This window comes from Ursus americanus, chromosome 17, assembly GCF_024610735.1.
Source record: "Ursus americanus isolate L20-20 chromosome 17, mUrsAme1.1.p, whole genome shotgun sequence".
NCBI classification, from domain to species: domain Eukaryota; kingdom Metazoa; phylum Chordata; class Mammalia; order Carnivora; family Ursidae; genus Ursus; species Ursus americanus.
In genome coordinates, this window is record NC_142143.1 from 7,902,612 (window position 1) to 7,927,087 (window position 24,476).

A 24,476-nucleotide genomic window follows, 5' to 3' on the forward strand; every position below is an offset into this window, starting at 1 on the left:
TGAGGGAATAGCAGAAAGGCCTTGTAGCTGGAGTGTGGTGAGGGAAGGGGAAAGAGTGGTAGAACTGAGGTCCAAGAAGCACTTCAGAGTGAGAGACGTGGTGGGAAGGTGGGGAGGAGGATAGACTGAAGGTCTGTGGTAGGTCTACAGGGTCACTCGTAGACCATACTAAGGACTTCAAATTTTATCCTTAAGGATGATGGGAAGCCACTGGGGTGTTGTTGTGGAGTGTAGTTTTTGTTCTGTTTTTGTGTAGGAGAGCTTCATCATGAGATGCATTTACTTTTTTTTTTTTTTTAAGATTTTATTTATTTAGCATTTACTTTTGAAAAGGATTATTTTTGCTATTTTATGTAGATGAGATTCTAAGGGCAAATAGGGGTGTGTTCATTACAGAAGAAGCAGCCAAAGCATGGGTTGATGTGTGAGAGATATACTTAAGAAAATGCCTGAGAGGAAGAATAGGGGAGCAGGGAGAACTAGAGGAGTCTGGAAGTCATTTAGACAGTCATGTAGGTCTTTACCCCTGTATAAGAGAAGTCTTCAACTATTGGTGTGTTTCTGAAAAGTCATGACAAGCCAAGTTGCCCACTAGAGGATTTAACACGCCTCACAATAATGGACCAGTCTTGGTATCCTTGCTGTACTTAGTCATTAGCTGGGAACAGCATATGAAGTGTAGCCTTGAGCACAGAACATGGGATTCTCAGTCAGTTAGGTTCCCCCCAGGAGATCGAGCAAGCATTTTCATGATCCTACAGAGGGAGTGCAAGAAATTGAGTCCAGGTGGCTAACAATGATGGCCTGGATTAGGGCAAAGGTTCCCAGACTTCCTCTGTTCATAGTGCTTTTACTGTCTTGATTTTGTAACAGAGCTTTTAAGCCAAAAGAAAGGTATAAGGGTTTCTTTGATAATGTAGTTAGGTCCAAACAGTTTAATAAGTGTCTGTGTTGTAACAAGTTAGTGATTGGAAAATGATGTACACAAATTGGAAGAATATATTTAATCTTATTCTTAAATAACAGTATTTATTTTATAATAAGATGTGTATATATTTTGGGCACTAAACAACTTCTCAAGTCTTGGTGTCATATTGGACACTGCCACCCTCATTTCCTGTTCCACATCTATTTTTCTGCAATTCTTGCTTTTTTTACCATAACAACCAGTAAAAACAGTTTTTCAAAGATAACCATCAAAGGAATACAGTGATGCAGTGTTGAAGCTGTGAACTATATCAAGTGAGTAGTTCATTCAGTGCTGACAAACTGTCCTGTGGCCCTTTGGTTGCAGTGTGGAAACTTTAGGATTAGGGTGAAGAGTGGTTAGATTCTTTTTTTTGTATTTTTTTTTATAGATTTATTTATTTTGGGGGGGTGCGAGAGGGAGAGGGGGAGAGAGAATCTCAAGCAGACTCTCTGCTGAGCGTGGAGCCCAACCATGGGGCTTGACTTCACGACCCTGAGGTCATGACCTGACCTGAAATCAAAGAGTTTAACTGAGCCACCCAGGTACCCCAGGAGTGGTTAAAATTCTAGATATATTTTGAAAGTTAGGAATAAAGGATTTAGGTTTTAGATTGGGGAGTTGAGAATGACTCCCAAGATTTGGGCATTGAGGTAGATCAGGAGTTAGCCAAATTACAGCCTCCTGTAATTTTTTGCAAAAATGTAATGGAACATGGCTACACCCATTTGTTTATGTGTTGTCTGTGGCTGCTTCCCCACTACAGTAGTAGAGTTGAATAGTTACGATTGTTACGGTCTACAAAGCCTGAAATAATTCTTAAGTGGCCCTTTCCAGAAAAGTTTACTGACGTCTAAACTAGATTGAATGGAAGAGCCATTTATTTAGTTGGTAATATAAGGAGGAGAAATAGATTTTAGAGATGAGATTGGAATTAAGAATTCAGTTTTGAACGTGGTAGGTGTGAACTGCTTATTTGACATCCAAGTGTAATAATTTGTAACAGACATCTGTAGTAGTACTTAATAAGACTCAACGTTCTTCTGCATTGTTTAATGAGTTCTGTTAAGGTCCTCTACAGATTTACTAGCTGGGTAAATGTATTTTCCAAAGTGAACTCTGACATTTACTTTAAAATTCTGTTAGTCTTGCCCCCTCGTGTTTCCTGTGTCCAGGAATTAGACTTCATGCAAAGAACTATTCTTTTTTTTTTAAAGATTTTATTTATTTATTTGACAGAGAGACAGCCAGAGAGAGAGGGAATACAAGCAGGGGGAGTGGGAGAGGAAGAAGCAGACTCCCAGCGGAGGAGCCTGATGTGGGGCTCGATCCCGTAATGCCGGGATCACGCCCTGAGCTGAAGGCAGGCCCTGTGCTGAAGGCAGACGCTTAACGACTGAGCCACCCAGGCGCCCCCAAAGAACTATTCTCATTGTGTAGTATGTTTTATTTGTTCACTGAGTTCACTGAAGGCACTAATACACAAAGAAGCTAACTGTGAGAATTGGATATAATAAATGAATTTAAAAAGGGGGTTATGGGCTTTTCATGATTTTTAGTTTTCTTGAATTTTATACCATTCCTGTGAATTCAAATAGTAATTTTTTAATCAACCCTGTGAATTTAGTATGAGTATTTTTTCCTTTGTAAGTTTAATTTTATCCTTTTAACTTAATGGATAAAAGAGAATTAATGGAATAAAATCGATTTATCCTTTACTTTATCCTTTAATTTTTTTCTTAACTAAAAACTCATGAGTCCTACTAAGAATGTGGTATTCTACTGTTAGGGAATTATGTATCTACAAATTGTCTCTATCTTGAGTGATTTACTGTATAGGTGTGATAAGACTTGCTTTGAAGAGCCGTTTTTTATGGGGTTTTTTGTTTTTTAACATTTTATTATTTAGAGAGAGTGAGCAGGGGAAGGGGCTGAGGGAGAGGAAGAGAGAGAATACCAAGCCTCCTAGCTGAGCTTGGAGCCTTTCGGAGGGCTCGATCTCACGACTGAGCTGAAATCGAGTCAGACGCTTAACCACCTGAGCCAACCAGGCGTCCCTTAAGAGCCATTATTGTATATTAATTTAGAAATTAGTCTTTTTTTTTTTAATTGGACTAAAAGAAGAATGTGGAAGACTAATAGAATAAGGGATCAACAATTTTTGTTAATATTTTTTATTCTTTATTTCTCAACTTATTTTACTTTAGGTGAACTACAGAAAGCTATTGACTTGTTCACAGATGCCATCAAACTGAATCCTCGCTTGGCCATTCTGTATGCCAAGAGAGCCAGGTGAGAACTATAAACAAAAAAGAATGTCCTGGTGAAGAGTTTCTGCTCCTTTATTTAAATAGAATTGCTTCTGTGGCGATCCCAAAGGTGTTATTGTTTGAAATGAATACTTTTTAATATCACACTTATTTTTTTTAGTGTCTTCGTCAAATTACAGAAGCCAAATGCTGCCATTCGAGACTGTGACAGAGCTATTGAAATAAATCCTGATTCAGCTCAGCCTTATAAGTGGCGAGGGAAAGCACACAGGTAAACAATGGAATTTCATTATTTTCAGAATTTCTGAATTTTAAATCTGATGTTTTAATATGCTTTGAAGAAAATGAAATTGCTTAAGGGTTTAATTTCAAAGTAATACGTGTTTAATGTGAAGAATTGAGAGAGTATAAGGAACAAGTAAGAAAATAAAAATTCTTTTTATTTCTTCAAAGAAAACCACTATTTAACAGTTTCTGACCACATATAGCCAAATATAAGGTAAAGATCAAAATTATTTCTAAAAAAGAGCATAGTCTTATAAAATGTCTCTAAGTTTTAGATTTTCTTTGTGTAACCTAACATTAAACAACTAATATATTATAGAAGAAGGAATTCCTTATTTTCAAACATTTTAGTTGCTAGGTCACGTGAAAAATCAGAAAAAGGGGATAATAAAGAGGTGAATTTATCTTAGATGAGTCATTATTCCTGGAAATGAAACTTAATGTTAAACAAGTGGGTATTGGTTACTTGGGGATGAGATATACAATGACACTTAACATATTACATGGATTGGAAGGATGTTATACTCCAAGTGTGGATGGAAATGGAGATGAATATGCTTGGGACAAGTGTATTAGGTTACTCAAAAAAGGAGCTCTAGTGATTATGAAGACAGGTGTCTAAGATAGAGTAGAAGATTAGAATAAGATGTATTAATGCTCTGGGGGTCAGAAAGCTCATGCATTGCTGTGTGATCCTAGTAATCTTTGAGCGTTTCTTTGCCATTGTTGGTTTTTTGTTTTTTTTTTTTTTTTCATTAATTAATTTGTCTTCTGGTACAAGATAGCATGAGCTCATCTTGTGTTTTGCTTGTCCCAGACTCAGAATTAACCATTTCTCAAACCAGCATTCATTTTTGTGAGCATTACATTTACAGAAACTAAAGTTTGGCCACTAGGTGTGTTAGTTGCCTATGGCTTATCATTACTTCTGTCATTTCAATGAACAGAGTTAGAAAAGACATTTTTTATTTTTATTTTTTTAAAGATTTATTTGAGAGAGTGAGCGAGCATGAGCAGGGAGGCTTGGGCAGAGGGAGAGGGATAAGCAGACTCCCTGCTGAGTAGGGAGCCTGATGTAGGGCTCCATTCTATTTTCCCTTTTGTTTTGCTTTTTTTAACACTGTTCTCCTAGACTCAAAATCTCTATCCATAATATATTTATTTGTGTTATCCTGTGATAACATAGAATTGTTTTATAATCCTATCAAAATAATACTAAGTTGACTGTTTTTATGTTTGTTGTAGCTTTTATCCTTAGAATATATCCCACTTAAGATACACAGTCAGAATACTGTTTTAAAAGTTATATGCCTTTTGGTGTGCCTGGGTGGCTCAGTTAGTTAAGCATCCCGAGTCTTGATCTCGGCTCAGTCATGATTTCAGGGTCATGGGATCGGGCCCTTGGAGTCTGCCTGGGATTCTCTCTCTCTGCCCTTCCCCCTGCTCTACCGTGTGCACACTCTCTTTCTCAATTAATAAACAGATAAGTGTATATGTATAGGTTGACTTTTTTTCTATATGCCGCGTGGTGAGTGTGGTTAACAGTGTTTTTTCCTTTCTTTCCTGTTCGTATTCAGGTTTAGGGGTCGCTTTATTTCTGTCTTTTCTTTTTCTTTTTTTTTTTTTTAAGATTTTATTTATTTATTTGACAGAGAGAGAGACAGCCAGCGAGAGAGGGAACACAGGCAGGGGGAGTGGGAGAGGAAGAAGCAGGCTCCCAGCGGAGGAGCCTGATGTGGGGCTCGATCCCAGAACGCCGGGATCACGCCCTGAGCTGAAGGCAGACGCTTAACCACTGTGCCACCCAGGCGCCCCATGTGTTTTCTGGCTGAATTTTCTTTACATATTTAAAACATTTGTATGTTTAAAGAGTCAAAACTGAGTTGACAAGTATACCCGGAGAAGTCTCATTTCCATTCTTATTCTCTCTACTCCATTCCTACCGTCTCCCACCAACCTTTAGTTTCTGATTTATCATTTCTCTTCTTTCAATAAAAGATGCACACATGTATTGTTTTCTTTTCTACCTTAGAGCATGCTAAGTGTACATTATGTTAATCCTGTTTTTAAGGAGTTGGAATTATTGAATGAGTTTGAAAATTGTAGCTCTACGTGATATTTAAAAATTTTGAAAGTAATTTTTTAAAGTTTTTAACATTTTTTAGAAAACAGCTTTATAGTTGCCAAGGAGGAAACTAAACTCCCAGATTTTTATAGAGTAGCACATAATAATTGAATTGCTTCGTGAAAATTTATAGTTCAGATATTTAACTTTAAAGCTCTTCTGTAACAATCCCTTTTTTGTAATAAGGAAGAAAGACACCACCACGTTAGTGGATATGTATAAAAGGCCCCTAAAATGAATTTAATCTGTTTCAGACTTCTGGGCCATTGGGAAGAAGCAGCACATGATCTTGCCCTTGCTTGTAAATTGGATTATGATGAAGATGCTAGTGCAATGCTGAAAGAAGTTCAACCGAGGGTATGTTCAAGTAGAGAAAGGGAATGTCATTACTGTGATGCTCTGCGGCTCTAGTCCTTAGCCCCTGGCAGTAATTTACCTGCAAAACAGATACAAAGAAAGAATGTTTGAATATTTCCATGTGTAATTACTGAGTTTGTGCTTAACTCAGGAAATCTCAATAGGTTGTCATACCTTTATTTCTCATGCTGCATTTAGCAAGCTCTGTTACTTTGTTTGCAAACCTATAGTAGAGTTATAACCAGAAAGTTAGAAATGGAAAAGGGGGCATCAAGTTTACAGCAAGGAAAGAAATAGAAAAATCTATAAAATGTCACCCAAGGTTGTGTCTGGTCTGTCCTTGTTTATCGTAGGTGTATGCAGCCACTGTATAAAGCATGAGGGCCTTGTGGAATTTAGCAAGTTTCATCCTTTTAAAAATGATAATATTGACTCCAAAAGCTAGAATATTCTGTTTTAAGGTAATTGTTAAAATAATTTTTACGCATTTACATGGTAAATTCTTCAGTTCTGTGGGACCTTAAACTAGAATTTATTCCCAAAGGTTATAAGGTAATGGAAGTTTTATTGCATTTAACTTATCTACAGTCAGAGACTTTTTGATTTTTTTTTTTTCCTCTCATAACAGGGCTAACTCGACCAAGGTTATGGTGAGAGATAGTCTAGAACATGAGATTCTTAAAAAAAATAATGATAAACAAGTTGAAGTAACAATTGAATATGACTCTCTTACATTTACTCTATTTTCTGAGTAATAGATTCCAAATATTTGGCCCCGGCTATGTGCTAGTGCCTGGTACATATATTTTCTCTTAATCCTTACAGCATTCTATAAGACTTAAGTATTTCTCTTCCCCTGCCCTCCTCATTTTATGGATGAGAAAACTTCAGTGTATTTAGACTGTGGCAAATAACTGGTGTGTGCGTTCCCGATCTCTACCTTCCCTTGGCCAGTAGCAGGCAAGAATTGTGCAATTTGAAAACTTGTCATCCTTGCACAAGTTAACTTGTTTGAAATTTATACACTTCTAACTTCATATCTCAGCCTGTTTCCTTTATTTCACAGTGGGCTTGTTAAAGTGTGAGTTATGTAAGGTCTTTTTCTATAAGATAAATCTGTCATTATTCAGAACTGTTTGTTGAATTTAACACTTCTCCACAAAGAAAAATGATTCTTTAACAAAACTGGTGATTTGGGTTGCCCTTATTCATCTTTTAAAGAAAACATTTTTTTCCTCTGGCTTTTTTCCCCCTAGGCCCAGAAAATTGCTGAACATCGGAGAAAGTATGAGCGAAAACGTGAAGAGCGAGAGATCAAAGAAAGAATAGAAAGGGTTAAGAAGGCTCGGGAAGAACATGAGAGAGTCCAGAGGGTAAAGTTTCTGTAGCTAAACCATTAAAGGGAAATAAAGTAGATTAGAGTTTGAGGATATCACTCTAATTCCTGGCTCTTATTTAATGCTGGCTGCAGTTCTGTAGGGTAATGATACTACTTAAAGAGTTTTTCTTCCCTTCATTATCTCCAATTTGTAGGGATCTTTTTGTTCTTAAATTCGTAAGCGAGCTTATATATCACCAGCTTACATTCTTGTTTGTATCTTCCTAAAGTTGGGAAATTTTTTTGGTCAGGTAATTAAAACTTGTCCGTATTACTTTTTCTTGTGGATGCTTGCCCTGATTTGTTGAGTTTTATGATTCTTCCTGTTCCAGTAGTATTCATAGCTATTTAAAATAGATTCTAGCTATTTTTTTTTTAGGATTTTATTCATTTATTTGTCAGAGAGAGAGAGCAGCAGGTAGAAGGAGAAGCAGACTCCCTGCTGAGCAGGGAGCTCAGCGCGGGACTTGGGGCCCTGGGATCACGACCCGAGGCAAAGGCAGACGCCTAATCTACTGAGCCACCCCGGCGTCCCTAGACTCTAGCTATTTTATATTTTTAGTCACGAAGTCATAAAATTTAGAAAAAAGTTATTCATAATTCATCCACAGTATTATTGTTCTTAAGGTTTCTCCTCTTTTTCCTATATTAGCTTTTTACATTTTGATGCTCTTCATTTTCATCTAGTTATTTCTAATATTGTTGAATAAAAGGACATAAAGGTATATTATAATTGTATAGCATTACTTTCTAATTTTTTGTCATTTAATATTGAATATTAATATTTAACAAAATCAGCAAAACTATAATTATATTGAATGAATTTATAGTAAGCTTCAATAAACTTAATATTAAATGCTTTTAAAGCATCATGCTTAGTTTTTAGGATTATAGTTCTTGTGTTGGAAAGTAATTTTTACATTTATATATTCTTGATGACTTTATAACTGGTTATGAGGGAAATTTGTATATATTTTCTTTTATTTTGTTTGCTGAAAATAATGCATTGGTAAACCCCAGTTGTATTTGTTTAAGTTATATAGAGAAAGTATGGAAAAGATGAACTTGAAACAAAAGTCATTGGCAGTCTTCGTTATTCTAACCATGTACTTTCATTTTGGAGTTTTAACAACATTAAGAATTTATACTTTGCAAGAAGCATAGACTGTAAATTGCTTTCCAGGTGTTGTTTTTCTCCTGCCCCAAGTAGAAGTAAAACACTACTTGACGGGGCGCCTGGGTGGCGCAGTCGTTAGGTGTCTGCCTTTGGCTCAGGGCATGATCCCGGTGTTCCGGGATCAAGTCCCACATCGGGCTCCTCCGCTGGGAGCCTGCTTCTTCCTCTCCTACTCCCCCCCCCCCCCCTTCCCTCTCTCGCTGGCTGTCTATCTCTGTCAAATAAATAAATCTTTAAAAAACAAACAAACAAACAAACACTACTTGACATCATTACCAAAAGTAATGCTAATTGACAGCCTAGCTGGAAAATTTTGAAAGGGGGTTTGGGGTGTGTGTCCTTTAGTTCAGTATTGCTATTTGAAATGTGTTATTCTCTTAGGTCCTCTGATTTTACAATTTTTTCATGGTTTTGCATGGATAGGGTACAGGGGGACAGTAGACTCCCCCACAGCACCACCACTGTATGATTTCTTTCTTTCTTTGTATTAAAGGAGGAAGAAGCCAGACGACAATCAGGAGCTCAGTATGGCTCTTTCCCAGGTATTTTAAAGAAAATTTAAAACTATGAGGATATAATGGGAGAATATTCTGGTTTGGGGGCTCAAATTTGTCTATTATATTTTGTACTATAAGTCCCTGGAATACTGAAAAGCCTTTAGAATGTTAGCCTCTAGAAAGTTTCATTCTCCTTTAAAAATTGTATGTTTGTAGAAATATATTACTTTCCTCACGCTTTTAGCAATACACTTTTTTATAATAGCTAACATTTAGTGAGGTGTGAGCATTGTACTTTTCTAGGAGACTATGAATCGATTATGATGTATTTTAAGTATTTCTAAATTGTCAGTGAGATTTTATTCTGTTAGACGTTGGTATTCATGAGATACTAGGTACTGTATGGAATTATTAAGCATAAAAAATATTTTGAGTCTAGTGTAAAAGTAAATACAAGCTCTTTTTTGTAAATGTCAAGTGATTAGAAATTGCTAGGGGAGCAAAGCCTTCAGTGATAGCAGAGGCCTGCCTATATGATACGGGTAGAAGAGCAGTTAAAAAAGGCACTCCGAGAACAATTTTTGAATACTTCCTGAATGAGGCAGTGTGAAATTCAAAGTCCAGGAAGAGGTTTTTTGTAAAGTTTGTAATTCTAATCGAGAATCAGCTGCCTACAGCTGTTTTAATAGTAACCAGCTTTCTCTGAAGGAAAGTTTACAGAAGCATTTACACAGTCCTTAATGGTTATATGCCACTGGCTACAACTTAAGTTACATGGTCAGAGGCTAGAAAAGATAGCCTTTATTCTAAAAAGATCACGTGCCAAGCAACTTTAAAAAGAAAGAACGTATCTTGGGGATGACTTGCTGTTCAAGAAAAAGCAAGAAAATAAATTGCAGTTCATAGTTTACATTCTGCTTAAAATACATTCTGCTATAAGTAATCTTATATCTGGTACCTTTGCTTTAGAAAACAATCACTAGTGTAGGTTAGTACTAGGGATAATTTTTTATTAGGTGGATTTCATTATTATCTGGATTTGATAAGCAGACTAGTTAACTCTTGTTGCCTTGAGCCAGTAATTTTTTTATGGGTAGAAACTAGTTTTTCAAAGTCAGTAGGGACAACAAGAGAAACTAGAAGTTCTTTTCAGGCCCTCTTAGATCCCCTTACCCATGACTGTTAGTTATTTATCGGCATGTTTAAATTGTTGAGCCAGGTGGAAATGAGTTTGTTACGTGTATTTCTTTATGATAGTTTACATACAATCACCCTAAGGTAATGTATATTTAAATCCCTTTATGATGTCTCTATTGGCATAATTGTGATTTCAGAATATCTGCAATGGACATAAAAGGTTTATGGTAGTGAAAAACTGAGAAGATAATTTGGGTTTATAATATAAAAATATACTGGAAGAATTAAATCTTTTTTGCTTAGAGCATTGTTCTCAGTGTAAAGAAGAAACACCGGGAGTGCTTGCTAAAAATGCAGATTTTCACTTTCAAAGATTTGGATTCTGTCTAGGGTGGAGATAGAAATCCATAGCTTTTTATAAGAAGCATTTCATGTAGTACTTAATGACTGCTCTAGAGGAATGTAGTTTAAACAAAAACAACTAAAGTCTTAGCAATTAGAACTTTAAATTGAAACAAATGTTACAGAATGAGAAAAGACGACCAAGATGATTTATTAGACTTTTAAATTTTGTAATTCCAAGGGCTTGTTAGCTTTCTCTTTGTGTTAAGATTAGTTTTCTTTTAATGGTTTTATTACTAGGAAAAAATAAATGCAGAAGGTAGCAAAGTTGATTTACAGCCTTATTTTTTAAGAGAAAATTTGAAGGTAAAATCATGTCCTGTTACATCCAGTTAGAATGTTTAGACTGCTTTGTGTTTAATAGTCCCCTTGTTCTTTGCATATGGACGTGTAAGTATGTGTGTGTGATTTTCATCAGAAGGAAATAGTCTACTATCACACTACTTGAGAATATGGTTGGTGTCTAAGCATTTATTTCATTTATTCTTGCAGGTGGCTTTCCTGGGGGAATGCCTGGTAATTTTCCTGGAGGAATGCCTGGAATGGCAGGGGGGATGCCTGGAATGGCAGGAATGCCTGGGCTCAATGAAATTCTTAGTGATCCAGAGGTTCTTGCAGCCATGCAGGTAAGACTTAGAAAAACAAAGTTGTGCTTTGTATCACTAAGGCATTTATTTCATTAATTCTGTGTAGAGACAAAGGTTATTCAGCCATGTTTTACTTCTCTGAATTACCAAATAGCTAATCATACAGTTAGACCATTCTTTTTTTTTTTAGAATGAGCAGCTTAAGTAATTAAAAATTGGTCTGTAGGAAATACTCTGTAATAGTTTGATTATATCCAGTTATCCTTTTCTTTTTTTTATTTATGTTCCAAGTTTTTATTTAAATTCTAGTTCGTTAACATACAGTATTATATTAGTTTCAGGAGTAGAATTTCGTGATTCAGTTGTCCTTTTTATCAAAATCGTATATGCCTTTTTTCATTATCTAGCTAAAGTGACATAACTGGCATTTGACTTTGAAGTGTACATTAGTAATATTTATATTTCAGGGACTTGTCCAAACCCCATTTAACTTGGCTGTGACAAAATTGTCAGTCTAAATAAAGACCTAGGATTTCAGATAATAAACTTGTTAAAACACAGAACTCTTTTTTAAATACTAAAAAAACCCCACCACCTTTCTTTACAGGACCCAGAAGTTATGGTGGCCTTCCAGGATGTGGCCCAGAACCCAGCAAATATGTCAAAATATCAGAGCAACCCAAAGGTTATGAATCTCATCAGTAAATTGTCAGCCAAGTTTGGAGGTCAAGCATAATGCCCTTCTGACAAATAAAGCCCTTGCTGAAGGAAAAGCAGCTTCGATCACCTAGTGGATGTCGCAATAATACAAACCAGTGTACCTCTGACCTTCTCATGAAGAAAGCTGGGGTGCTGTGAAGAGAAACCCTACCCCTCTGCCCCACGCAACCGAAACATTCTACAGTGGTTTGCCATTAGGCTATTCATTCAGATAATGTTTTCCTACTAGGAATTACAAACTTTAAACACTTTTTAAACCTTAAAAATATTTAAAAACATATTAAAAGGGTGTGTTAGTCCCTACACTTTTCTTTACTAATCATTTCAGGTTTTTTTCTTTTGGATTAATTGGGCAAGGAAGATACTTCAGTGTGGAAGATTTATTGCTCAGTGTGAGTGAAATAAGGGTTTATTAGTGTGAGGCAAATATAACATTTAAATAGATGAAGTTTGAGTTGGAGATATGGTTTCTGAGGCATTTTGACTTGTCTCTTTAAATGCTTTATTTTTTAAACACAATTTATTTGGATAAAACCATTGGGACCACCAGTATTGCAGTAGGACCTGGGTAGGGACCGGAAGTGCTTGGCAGGGCAGCAGCAAACTTATTACTTTTATATAGTGTGCACCCTTGTGCAGAAGCATTTAAATCTTACACTGTGGTGAAGGGATGATTTTTATAATGCTGCAGTAGAATTGGATTACTTAGCTGTGTTCTTGTCTGATATAGAAAATAAATGTTTTGCATTATTTCCACATAGGGGAAATAAGGGAATACTTTTCTTTTTATATCTCTGTGTTTAGAGTGACCTTTCCTGGTCAGAAAATACCCATCTCTCTGTGTGCTTTCTACTTGTTTTCAACTCTCCCTCCCCCCCCCCCAATACTCTTTTTGGGCTAAAGATAGTCCTTTTTCACTGGCATCATCACTACTATCATTATTCACAGCATAATTGTGCAAGTATATGTAATGCTGGGTTTAATATGTAATACATATAGTGATTATGTAAGGTAATACCCATAACAGCTGTAGTTTCTTACTTGGCCAAGCGATTTCATATTTAAATATTAGGTTTCCACTTGGGTGAAATCTTACCATGTCAAAAGATGTTGGAAGGAGGGATTCCCTTTGGTGTTCAGTCTCCTTCTTAGGAAATACCTGTTGCAGTTGGAGTTTATCTTACATTATCCATCTTCGTAGTTTGGAGAGTATGAGGTTGAATTCATTGATATAAATAGAGGGGACCCAAACTTCTTGATCCAATATGAATTATAAAATTGATGAGATCCATGGTTCTTCATTGTTGGGTTGATGGCATTATGAGTCGTCGTGCTCCTATTCAGCTCTTAAGTACTGCACCATATCCCCCACTTCTCCTTTTTCTCCCTCCCTCTCCTTCAAGGATAAAGAAATGATAGATTTTCTGTTGTACATTCAACTCTAAACATTAATTAAGACTAAGTCCAGGCACTGTACCAGGAATTGCTAGGTTTCTACCTATCTTTCAGTTTAAAGTGCTGGTGTTTTAAAACAGTTTCAAGGGATGAGACCCTCTGGACTTTGCTTATTTGAGGAATCAGTGGTAGGAGCAGTGAAGAAAATTCCATGGAATACATTTCTGAAATAGCACATTTCTGAAGTCATAAGTATGTTGATTCAGGTTCTAACCCTTTGCTGTATACAAGCAGATAGAAATGCATCTGTTATATAAGTGAGAAAAGGCTGTATGCTATAACTGAGCATGCTTTTTAAACCCTTTAAAAGTACTCAGCATATAAACTTGCGTTTGAGCTTGCCAGTGGTTTTTTTTGTTGTTGTTGTTAATGTGTGTTCTCTCAAATTTTCTAATGTGTGCTGTGAATAACTCAAGAAGACCAGTTCCTTTTGGATTCCTTATTTGATTTAATTATATATTACTTAAGAACGTTCTAACATTGCAAATATTACCATAAGTGGGTAAAAGTAAAATTGGTCTTCTGAAAATGTGTCCTGTGCTTTTAAGTTCCGCAAATACAAAGTACATTCATTTTCATAGAAACTCAGTATCATTTCTAAACCAGAAGTGTTTTTTCTTGTGCTAACAATGATATAAGAAGGGAAAGTAAAGGAGGTTTTTTTTTCTGCTTAAAAATTACAGTTATTGGATTTCTAGCTACATTAAAAATAAAGTATGGTTTCAAACTGGATATTGACCCCCCCACACCTTTTTTCTCCCAGCGCATGTTCTGTTTCTTTTAGGTCCTTAACACTCAAATTATTTGCTGGACATAGTAGGCTCCAGTTTATAAAGTGCAGTTAACAATGATTTCTAAGAATTAGATGTTAAACAGAGCTTTTACTTTTCTTTCAGGTAGCAGTCCAGAGGTAAGTCGTTCTGCCATAGTCAGAAGGTAGCTTCCATTTGTGAGTCCAAAAGTGCTTGCTCTCATGCTCTTCTTCTAGCCTGAGGAAACAGGAGAGGGCACTAGGGAAGCACATACTGAGATATACTGATGCTGGTACACATAGTTAACATTTTATTACTTCTCATATCCCATTGGTTTTTTTTTTTTTTTTTTTAATATACTGGAGACCATATTTACCTACAAGGAAAGCTAGAAAAATAATAGTCCACTGCTGTATGGTTATGTACCAGTAGAAAAATTACAGTACAAAAGGGAGAAAAGACCTGGGTAATAACTAGCAGGCTGCCACTTTCGGAAATACTGGCCTAATGGGTTAACGGAGAAACAGGTTTGCTAATATCTATCGTTAATGCACCCAAGTAGCCACTTAGGTAACTGTGCCAAGCACTCTCAAACTCTAATCAGTTTGAAAGCGTTGACTCCATTCTGATGATGACCATAACGTTAAGTGCTCTTATTCCCATTTTATATAGATGAGGAAACTGAAGCACTTAAGTAAATTGCCCAAGTTAATATTTGTAGAGCTGGTATTCTCCCTAGGCTTGTTCTTCAAAGCTCTTCCTCTCCGCTGCCCTCTCTGTACGAGGTTGCTCCTTGCAGAATTGTTCATGACTTAAGAAATTGGAAACAAAATCCATTTGAAGAGGATTAAGGAATATCACATCATTGGGTGTACTGATGTGCACACTCAACAGATTTCTCCTGGTAAGGGAGAGAGCATAATTGAAGTGCTTAGAACACTTGTGACAGGCCCAATAATGGGGACAAGAAAAACTAGTTTTAAAAATTTTAAGGTATTTACAACCTATCATATACCTATTAAGAGTGCATAGTTTGGGGAGGAAAATACCCTGAAGTAAATAGGCAACAAATATTAAAATAGCTATTAAGCTTTCGATAGAGTAAACTTAAACTGTGGCGTATCAAATTGGTTTTAAATACCTTGGCAATACAATGAATTCACAATATTCTATAAAGTTGTCTATAAGAATTTGACATTCTTTTTTGGTGAAATCCTAATGTTAAACTCACATTCTAAGTATTGGGAAAAGCCCCAGTAGCAAGGAGGTAGGTAGAGCTTATGTAAAATACACGTATGCAGCTCTGACAATCTAGGTATCTGGTATATAATTAAGAGATCTTTAAGTAGTTCACTCTCCCCCAGATGACTCGGGCATTGTCAGGTTGCAGTGTAAGTAACCTGACCATAAATCTGCCAGTGTAGAAGCATTATACATGAAGTGTTAAGTTCTGGATAGGCTCCTTTAACTCGATTTGTGTTTGATGGCATGGTTGTAAAAGAACACGCATAATTTTTTTAATATACTATTGGTATAGTGGGGGACTTGCCTCTGTAACTCAGGAAGTCCTCTTCAAGGAAAATATGTAATTATGAATACTAAATTAGACGTAAAAGTGAATGGTTAGAACAGAGGAAGCAAAAACCGCAATTTTTAAAAATTGGAAATCTCTCAAAATCACAACCACAGAGATAGTTTTATTTATTCGTTTTTAAAGATTTTACTTGTCAGCCCACAAGCAGGGGGGACTGGAAGGCAGAGGGAGAAGCAGGCGCTCTGCTGAGCAAGGACCCTGGAGTCAATGACCTGAGAAGACAGAGGCTTAACCAACTGAGCCACCCAGGCGCCCCGCCCCCTGGGGAGAGAATCTTAAGCAGGCTCCACACCCAGCACAGAGCCAGACATTGGGCTCAGTCTCATGACTGAGATCATGAGCTGAGGCAAAATCAAGAGTCCCACGCTTAACGGACTGAGCCACGCAGGCGCCTCTGCTACATTTTTCACTGTGTACTCGTGACGATTTTGTAGTGTTTTCGGTAGAAAATGCTATCTTGATCAAAATACTTGCGATTGCTGGGATGCAGAAGAATACACGGTTATGTTATCTGCTCTGGTTTTGTACCCTCCAAGTGGGAATTCTGATCAATTCTATTATGTTCAGTTAATAACATATAAAGAAAAGTTCATAAAATGTTTGTAAATGTGTATGTTACATAGTATGTTCTGGACAGGCGAGAGCTTCCAATTTGACGAGTCAATGAGAACTGAGTCTCCTGGGGCACCTGGGTGTGTCTGTCGGTTAAGCATCTGACTTCAGCTCAGGTCGTGATCTTGGGGTCCTGGGATGAGCCCTGTGTGGGCCTCTCCGCTGAGTGGGAGTCTGCTTGTCCCTCTGCCTTTCCCCCCGCCCATACTCTCTCTCAAATAAAATCTTCAACAACAACGGGGCACCTGGGTGGCTCATCAGTTAAGCGTCTGCCTTTGGCTCAGGTCATAATCTCAGGGTCCTGGGATCGAGCCCTGGATCAGGCTCTGCTCAGGGATGTCTGCTTCTCCCTCTCCCTCTGAGATCTTTCTCTTGCTTTAAAAGAAAAAAAAAAAAAGTCTTCTGCTTAAATTTTATAATTGACCTCTGTTTTAGCACCAGCAAATATTTTCATTTGCTGTTTGGACCTGGCTTCTCTGTCATGATCCTAGGGAGTGGTGGAGAGTATTTCTGGAAGCCATTTCTTCAACAGGAGGTCTAGCAGTAAAAACCATACATATAAATAGATACCACTAAATCTACTGGTGTCCCTGATTCACCTTTCACTTAACTTGTGGTCACTGTAGCACCACCCTAAATGAAGGGGAATTTAAGCGGAAAGATCTTAACCAGTGGTGATTAAAATATTTTATGCAAATTTTGCGAAAAGATGACCAGGTAAACATTGTTAGGGCCCTCTCCTGAGCAGTAAATATGATGGTAAGCATAATAAAGCACGGAGCCCGGCATGTAGTAAACACTCAGGAATTATCACGGGGGTATTATAAGGGGAAACTAACGGTACTGAAACTGGAGGAGACATGGCAACGGCACTCCAGTAGAGTGAAGTTGGGAGTCCTGAGACCTCGAGTCTCACAGTATGCTGTAAGAGGTTGAAAGTGGTTCTTTGTAGTTTGGTTCTTAGCTTTAGAACATGTGAAGTTGTTTTTTTTTTTAACATAAACGATGTCTACATAAATTAGCTTTTGTAATCTTTACAGCAGTGGAGTTGTATTAACACTGTCACTTAACAAAGGAGAAAACCTGGGCGCCTGGTTGGCGCAGTAGGTTTGGCGACCAACTCTTGGTGTAGGGTGGTGAGATGGAGCCCTCCATAGGGCTCTGCGCTCAGCAGTCTGCTTGAGATTCTCCCTTTCCCTCTGCACCTCCTGCTCGTGCTCTCTCTCAAATAAGTAAATCTTAAAGGGGGGGGGGCAAAGGGGTTAAATGACTTTCTAGTGGCTAACAAGTATAATCCCACCTGCATCTGACCACTTTGATCTCAAGCTCCATTTTGTCTTTCTACCACACCCGGGGGTTTTCAAGGGTGGAGAAACTTGACCAATCAACATTTCCTTTCGGATAAAATGTGACTTTAAAAATACTAGCAAGAGAAAATACGAGTTAAATCGCAAAGAAACGGGAAGATTTGAGTCCCCCTCTTGCCGGTTACCAGCCTGTCTTATGGAGGGAAGGCGGCCACCTAAGCCTTTCCAAGCCCCAATGCTGAAGCACAAACCCCCACGTCCCCTAACTCGAGGGTACTCAGGTCAGACCCAAGGGGCGGCTACGGGCTTTCTGACCGTCAGGCTGTTCCGTGTGATTGGTCCAGCGCGTCTCTGGCCCGCCCACGCATGCCCCAGGGCCCAGTCAGAGCCAAGGCCCGCCTTTCCCGTCTTCCCGCCCCTGCGGCCTCTGCCGGGGAGACCGGGCGTCCTACGACCCGGAAGTGGTTGTTCTGGAAGAGGCGGGCGTGAGAAGGTGGGGCCTGTGACGCTCACGCCCCGGGCTCTGGCGCTTCTTTCCTCTCTTCGCTAGCTGCGGCTCCTGAGGGAGAAGTGTTGCTAGGTCTGTGGGGGAGCCGTAGCAATGGCCTCCGTGCTGTCCTACGAAAGCCTGGTCCATGCTGTGGCCGGAGCCGTGGTGAGGCGGGGTCTTCACGCCCGGGCCCCTGCGGGGTGTGGGGCTTCTGTGGGGCCAGTCCGGGATATGGCTGGGGGATGGGGATGAGAGGAGGAGGGTGAGTTGGTATTTACAGTCGTGACTGTGAGACAGGGAGGAATGAAACATAGGCGAGAAGATGCTGGAACAATTTGGGGTGAGGGCCAGCACACCCTTCGCCCCTGGCTGTTTTGGTCTCTTAGAAAATATCTGGGATATAGACAGCGATGATCCCACATACAGGGAGCCTGGAAGAAAATAATTGCTGTTTTCTTTGCCTTCCGAAATTTAAAGACCAATCATCTCCCTTAAAGGCCCCGCACACACAAACTTTATTTCACTGGGCCGCAGGAAAACGTAGGTGTGAAGCTGTGTTGCTTAGTCACGCCCTTACCTGTAGCCTGTTTTCATACTCTTGCTGCAGACGAGTGGCAGCACTTAGGGTATCTCTGAACAATATAGGCAGAAGATATGCCTTGTTTTGTTTTGTTTTGTCTTAAATCAAGATGAGAGTTGCTGTCCACCACAGGTGTGGTTTACTGTGAGGTATGTGCGTGGCTCTTGGGTTTTTGGATGTCTCAGTTCCATTGACACCACTCCCTTTTCCTTGACACTTTCCACTCTTGGCTTGGTTAACTTCCTCCTCTGGTTGTCCTCTTAACTCTCTGACTGCCCTTTCTCATGTCCTTCTCCAGATGTCAAGATGCACCTTAAGCAGTTGGAATGACTGTGACTTCAGAGGAATATCAGAGTGGTCTCCTTTTAGCCAGCAAAACTTCACTGAGAGCTCTTCTGTGCACACTAATCAGGGATGAACCCCCAACTCCATCATTTGTTAGATAGGTGACCTGTAAACCTTCACTTTCCGAATCTGTAAAGTAGGGGTGTCGAAGCCTACTTCACAGAGTTGTTTTTAGAGTTTGTTGACCTAGTACTTCATGGAAGTGCCTGATTCAGCAGTCTTGATTCATTTAATTAAACCAGAACAGCCTTTCAGCCATTACAAAGGCGCTGAAATAGAAGCTTGCTTGACAGGTTCTAAGATGGTCATGGAAGCCTATGTGTCTGGAGTGGAGGGAATAAAGAGGCAGAAAGGCTTCAGGGGACTAAACTATATGAGACTTTAACTCTGAGTAGGAAAGAGAACTAGCTAGTTTTTGGAGGTTTTGAACATCCAGCAACTTGATGATTTACATTTTAAACATGATCACTCTGGTTGATGAGAGTAAACTGTAAGGGAGTAAAGGTGGAAGCAGGGAAGTTGTCAGGGGGCTGTTCTGTCATGTCAGACAAGAGATGATGGTGGCTTGGACCATGATAGTAGCAGTGGAGGTGGTTAGAAGTGATCATTAACCTGGAATATATATATATATTTATTTATTTATTTTTTAAAGATTTTATTTATTTATTTGACAGAGATAGAGACAGCCAGCGAGAGAGGGAACACAAGCAGGGGGAGTGGGAGAGGAAGAAGCAGGCTCATAGCGGAGGAGCCTGATGTGGGGCTCGATCCCATAACACTGGGATCACGCCCTGAGCTGAAGGCAGACGCTAAACCACTGTGCCACCCAGGCGCCCCTAACCTGGAATATATTTATAAGACAGAGTCGCCAGGTTTGATGGTGGATTGGATATGGGGTATAATAGATTGAGGGTTGGTTGACTTCCCAAGAGTTTTTGGCTTGAGCAACTGGAAGCATTTACATTTACTGAGATAATGAAGACTATAACTGAGCAGGTCTGGGAGAAAGATTGGTTTTGGACTAGTTCAGTTTGAAATGCCTGAGAGTAGTCATGAGACTAGATTGTGGACTGGGAGAAAAGTCTGGAAAACTGAGTGAGCATGCCAACAAAGAGATTTCAGAAGTGAGATAGCACCTGCAAAGGAGACTAAGGAAGGGCCTGCTGGGTAGGAGGAAAACTAAGAGAATGTGGTGTTCTGAAAGTCACATGCGAAAGGGTAAAGATCAACTGGGTCAAATAAGATAAAGAGTGAGAATTAACTATTAGATTTACTAACTTGTTTATCAATATGATAAATCCAGTGGTTAATTGGCAAGACACATTTTGGTATATGGTGGAGTGAATAGTTGAAGTGCATCTAAGGAAGAATGGGAAGATGGGAAGTGTTTGTTTTCCTTTCTTTCTATCAATAAATGCCATTCATTCAGCACCTGAACAGAGTGCTTTCTATGTGCCATGTAGTGTTCTAGGTGCTAGAAATATATTGGAGAACAAAGTCTTTTTATTCATGAAGAGTGCATTCCAGTGGGGGAATCAGACAATAATTGAATAAACAAAAAAATAAATAATTTTAGATAGTGTTAAGTGCTATAAAAGAAAAGCATTGGCAGACTTTTTCTGTGAGAAGGTAGATGGTAAATATTTCAGATTTTGTATACAGTCTCTGGTGCAGCTACTCAGCACCTCCATGTTAGCGTGAAAGTAGCCATTGACAATAAGTAAATGAATAAGTGAAGCTGAGTTCCAATAAAATCCTGTTTACAAAACCAGACAGTGGATTGGATTTGGCTCTTGGGCCATAGTTTTCTGAGCCTTACTATAGAGAGTGACTGCGGGTAGAGGTGATATCTCTGTGTAACCTACAAAGACATTTCTATATTTTTTTCTCTCCTTGTTGCCTATTTTTCTCTTGTTAATGTTTGAAATTATGCACCCTGAATTTGCTATTAGGTTTTCTTTCTTGCATAAGCTGTTTTAGATTATCTAATAGATATGCTTTTTAAGAATTTTTTTTTCTCCTGCTTCCCCTCAGGGCAGTAATGTTCCTAGCACGTATCTGAGAAGTTGCATTGTGTTTCTGTTTTGTTTTGTTTTGTTTTGTTTTTAACTATTACACTGAAGAATGTTCTCAGACTTTTTTTGCAAGCCTTTATGTTAAAGTTAAACCATGTAACATAGGCCCTCATTTCTTCTGGTTGCTACCAAAGGAAAAAAATTTCACCGCAAAAATGTCACTGTAGTTGATAAGAAAAATGGCATTGCTTTTACTGGTATAGTATTGTCATGGCTCGTGTTTAATTAAATGTCCTTAGCATAGTGTTGAACCAAAGCTTTGAGATGATCAAGGAGAGTCGGCTTAGCATAGTTGTAAGAGTACTTGAGTGCCTGGTGCCTGATTTGAGCCAGGCAGCCTGGGTCAGAATCCTGGCTCTGCCTCTCAATAGCTGCGTGACTTCGTATAAACTCCAAGCAAGGCTGCCTAGAGTAGTTGCTTCTCCCCAAAGGATTGTTGGATCATTGCTTAAGATGTTGATTTACAGTCTTTTTAAGTTGACATGGTTCGTGTTTGCTTATTTGCTTCCAAGTTCTACATTTTCACATCAAGTGTGGTGTTAATGCACATACACCCACACATTTAAAAATTAAAATAAACAAATAGTGATTTTGAGTGTTTTGTGGTACACCTTGGGGTAACTGCAGATAATCTCAAGTATTTGAAAATTAGAATTGTACTATTTCAGGAGAATGCTATAGCTCTAATGGATGACTATTACATGATACAATTAATGGCCTCATTCATAAACATTTCTCAAAATTTTGAATATAATTAGGTTTATAATTTTATATTTTGGGTTCTCTTTAGCTTTTAAAGGTAGATATTATTTGTAGAAATGTTCATTTGTAGTTAAAAGAAATTTTATTAATCTACAGTTTGAAAAGTGAAATTGGTTAGAATTGCCTAAGTGGGGTTTTGACACTGAAACAGACTTTGTAATTGTAATGCTAATATTAATCAGGGGACTTCTTTTCTCCCTATAGTTAATTTTAATTTTTTTAAATTGCGTAATTTATGTTTAGAGTAAGAATTTGCTAGGCAAAATGAAACAAGAGGGTAATAAGAGACTTTTAGACACAACAAAAGCATGGCCAGAGGTCCTCATATGTAAATCAGCATGTGGGGAACTTCAAGTTAGTTCTGACATAGCTGGTATAAAAGATGAGAGATGATCTGCGTAGAAGATCTATGTAGTTGGGGAATCTTATACTATGCAAAGAAGTTTGGGTTAAATTTTATCAGAAACAGTGTTTGTCAAAATTGGTTGTGCCTTCCTCATTGTGTTTTCTCTGTGTTTATATACAAATAAGCATTTACAAATAAATTTTTTATTTATATAACTGGTATTATAGAGTTTCATATCCTGGGGTTTTTGGTGTGTTTGTTTCAGAATATAAAGCATTTCCCCATGTGAATCAATTAGGTTCTCTGGTTGCAAGCTGGAGAAACAGACTTTGGGTAATTTAAAAAAGGAAGTTTATTGGCAGAATCTTTGGGAGTTTGCAGGATCAGTGGGGAGGATGAAGACTTGAAGCAGGAAAGAACCAACACACTCTACTGGAGAGTGTTGGGCACCACTACTGGAATCAGTGGATTTTGTCCCTCTACAGCATTCTTTTTTTTTTTTTTTTAAGATTTTATTTATTTATTAGAGAGAGAGAGGCAGCCAGCGAGAGAGGGAACACAAGCAGGGGGAGTGGGAGAGGAAGAAGCAGGCTCCCAGCAGAGGAGCCTGACGTGGGGCTCGATCTCAGAACGCCGGGATCACACCCTGAGCCGAAGGCAGACGCTCAACCGCTGTGCCACCCAGGCGCCCCCCTCTACAGCATTCTGCTCAAGATTAAAGTCAATGGGAGAGTCCCAATAGCTGTACTCAAGGTTATATGCCCAGTCCTTGACTGTAACTGGTGGGAAAAAGGTCCCTCAAAAGGAACCTTCCAGGACTCTTCAGCTAGTGTAGTGGAGGGTGGGCACCTCTATTTACTGTCCTACCAAAATTGTACACGGTGGGAAGAGGTAAAGAAGATCAGGCTGAGCTTAGGAAAAGGAAGTGAGGACGTGTGGCCCAAAACATCAGAAATCCACTATATCATGTCATTAAAAAGATTTCAACAAATATTGTTTTTTTATTTTTTTATTTTTTTTTAAAGATGTTATTTATTTATTTGACAGAGACAGCCAGTGAGAGAGGGAACACAAGCAGGGGGAGTGGGAGAGGAAGAATCAGGCTCATAGCAGAGGAGCCTGATGTGGGGCTCGATCCCACAACGCCAGGATCACGCCCTGAGCCGAAGGCAGATGCTTAACTGCTGTGCCACCCAGGCGCCCCCAAATATTGTTTCTTTAATACAAAATATTCTATCATATGAGTATTCCATAACTTATTTATGGACATATAGATCATTTCTAACTTGTCACTGTGGTAAACACTTAGTGCAATGTAAATGTTAATGTGGCCTCCCACATCCGGTTATGAAGAATCTGTGGAATTGCTTAGTTAAGTGACTTCCCTAATGTCACTCATTAATTGATAGATTAGAAACAAAAAACCTCTCTTTCCAGATTTAGGTTAGTTAACTCAGATTCTAATTTGTTAAATGTTTATAACTTCATAGGGTTTTGTGAATATTATCAAATAACATAAGTAAAACAGCTTTTATACTATCTGACACATAAAAGGGGCTCAATAAATGGAAGCTAATCATATTGTGCACAGCTATGTTTTCTAATTTTCTGTGCATCCTAACTTGATTTAGTGAATTTGATGTTATATTTAATAATAATATTTAGTACTTAGAATTCCCTTTTTTTTTTTCCCCAAGATTTTGTTTTTTTTTTTAAGTAATCTCTACACCAGACATGGGGCTCGAACTCACAACCCCGAGATCAAGAGTCATATGCTCTACCAACTGAGCCAGCCAGGCACCCCTAGAATTCCTTAGTTCTTAACCCCCTCTCACATCTATTAACAACTCTGACAGGTAGGCATTATGACAAGTGGTTAAAAGTGTGGGCCCTGAAACCTGACTGCTTGAGCTCCAACTCTGCCATTTACTATCTTTGTGACTTTGGGCATGTTTCTCAACCTCTCTTTGCCTCAGTTTCTTCATCTGTAAAAAGGGGAAAATAATAATACCCACCTCAGGGTTGTTTCTGAGGCTTTTGGACAGGTATCTTTATTCTCACACAGAGACAGGAAAATGGAAACAGGGACGTTAAATGACTTCCAGGGTTACCAGTAAGTTGGTCGTAGGCACAGGGCCAGAATCCAAGTCTGCCCTCTCTGCTACCCTCTCTTTTTTCTGCTGTGCCTAGGTGTCTTCTCTTCCACACTTCTTGTCCCATTCCTTCGTGTATTTCAGAACCAGACTCTTAATATCC

General features: G+C 38.5%; 2 protein-coding genes across 6 annotated transcripts in view; both read left to right on the top strand.

Moving 5' to 3' along the window:
• Positions 1–14,089, top strand: part of ST13 (ST13 Hsp70 interacting protein) — a 30,825-nt gene extending 16,736 nt beyond the window's left edge. For all 3 annotated transcript variants that reach the window (XM_045780104.2, XM_045780106.2, XM_045780105.2), the window contains exons 6-12: positions 3,175–3,259; positions 3,398–3,508; positions 5,902–6,004; positions 7,261–7,377; positions 9,053–9,101; positions 11,088–11,221; positions 11,790–14,089. In XM_045780104.2, coding sequence (XP_045636060.2) covers positions 3,175–3,259; positions 3,398–3,508; positions 5,902–6,004; positions 7,261–7,377; positions 9,053–9,101; positions 11,088–11,221; positions 11,790–11,918 — 728 coding nt within the window. In that variant the 3' untranslated portion in view covers positions 11,919–14,089. The remainder of the gene's footprint in view (positions 1–3,174; positions 3,260–3,397; positions 3,509–5,901; positions 6,005–7,260; positions 7,378–9,052; positions 9,102–11,087; positions 11,222–11,789) is intronic.
• A 4,003-nt stretch (positions 14,090–18,092) lies between these two features.
• SLC25A17 (solute carrier family 25 member 17) overlaps positions 18,093–24,476 on the top strand; it is a 42,341-nt gene continuing 35,957 nt past the window's right edge. Inside the window, exon 1 of one of the 3 annotated variants that reach the window (XM_045779643.2) lies at positions 18,093–18,277. In XM_045779643.2, the coding sequence (XP_045635599.1) occupies positions 18,224–18,277 (54 nt within the window). In that variant the 5' untranslated portion in view covers positions 18,093–18,223. The remainder of the gene's footprint in view (positions 18,278–24,476) is intronic. The other 2 variants (XM_087868678.1, XM_087868679.1) reach the window with 2 other exon arrangements.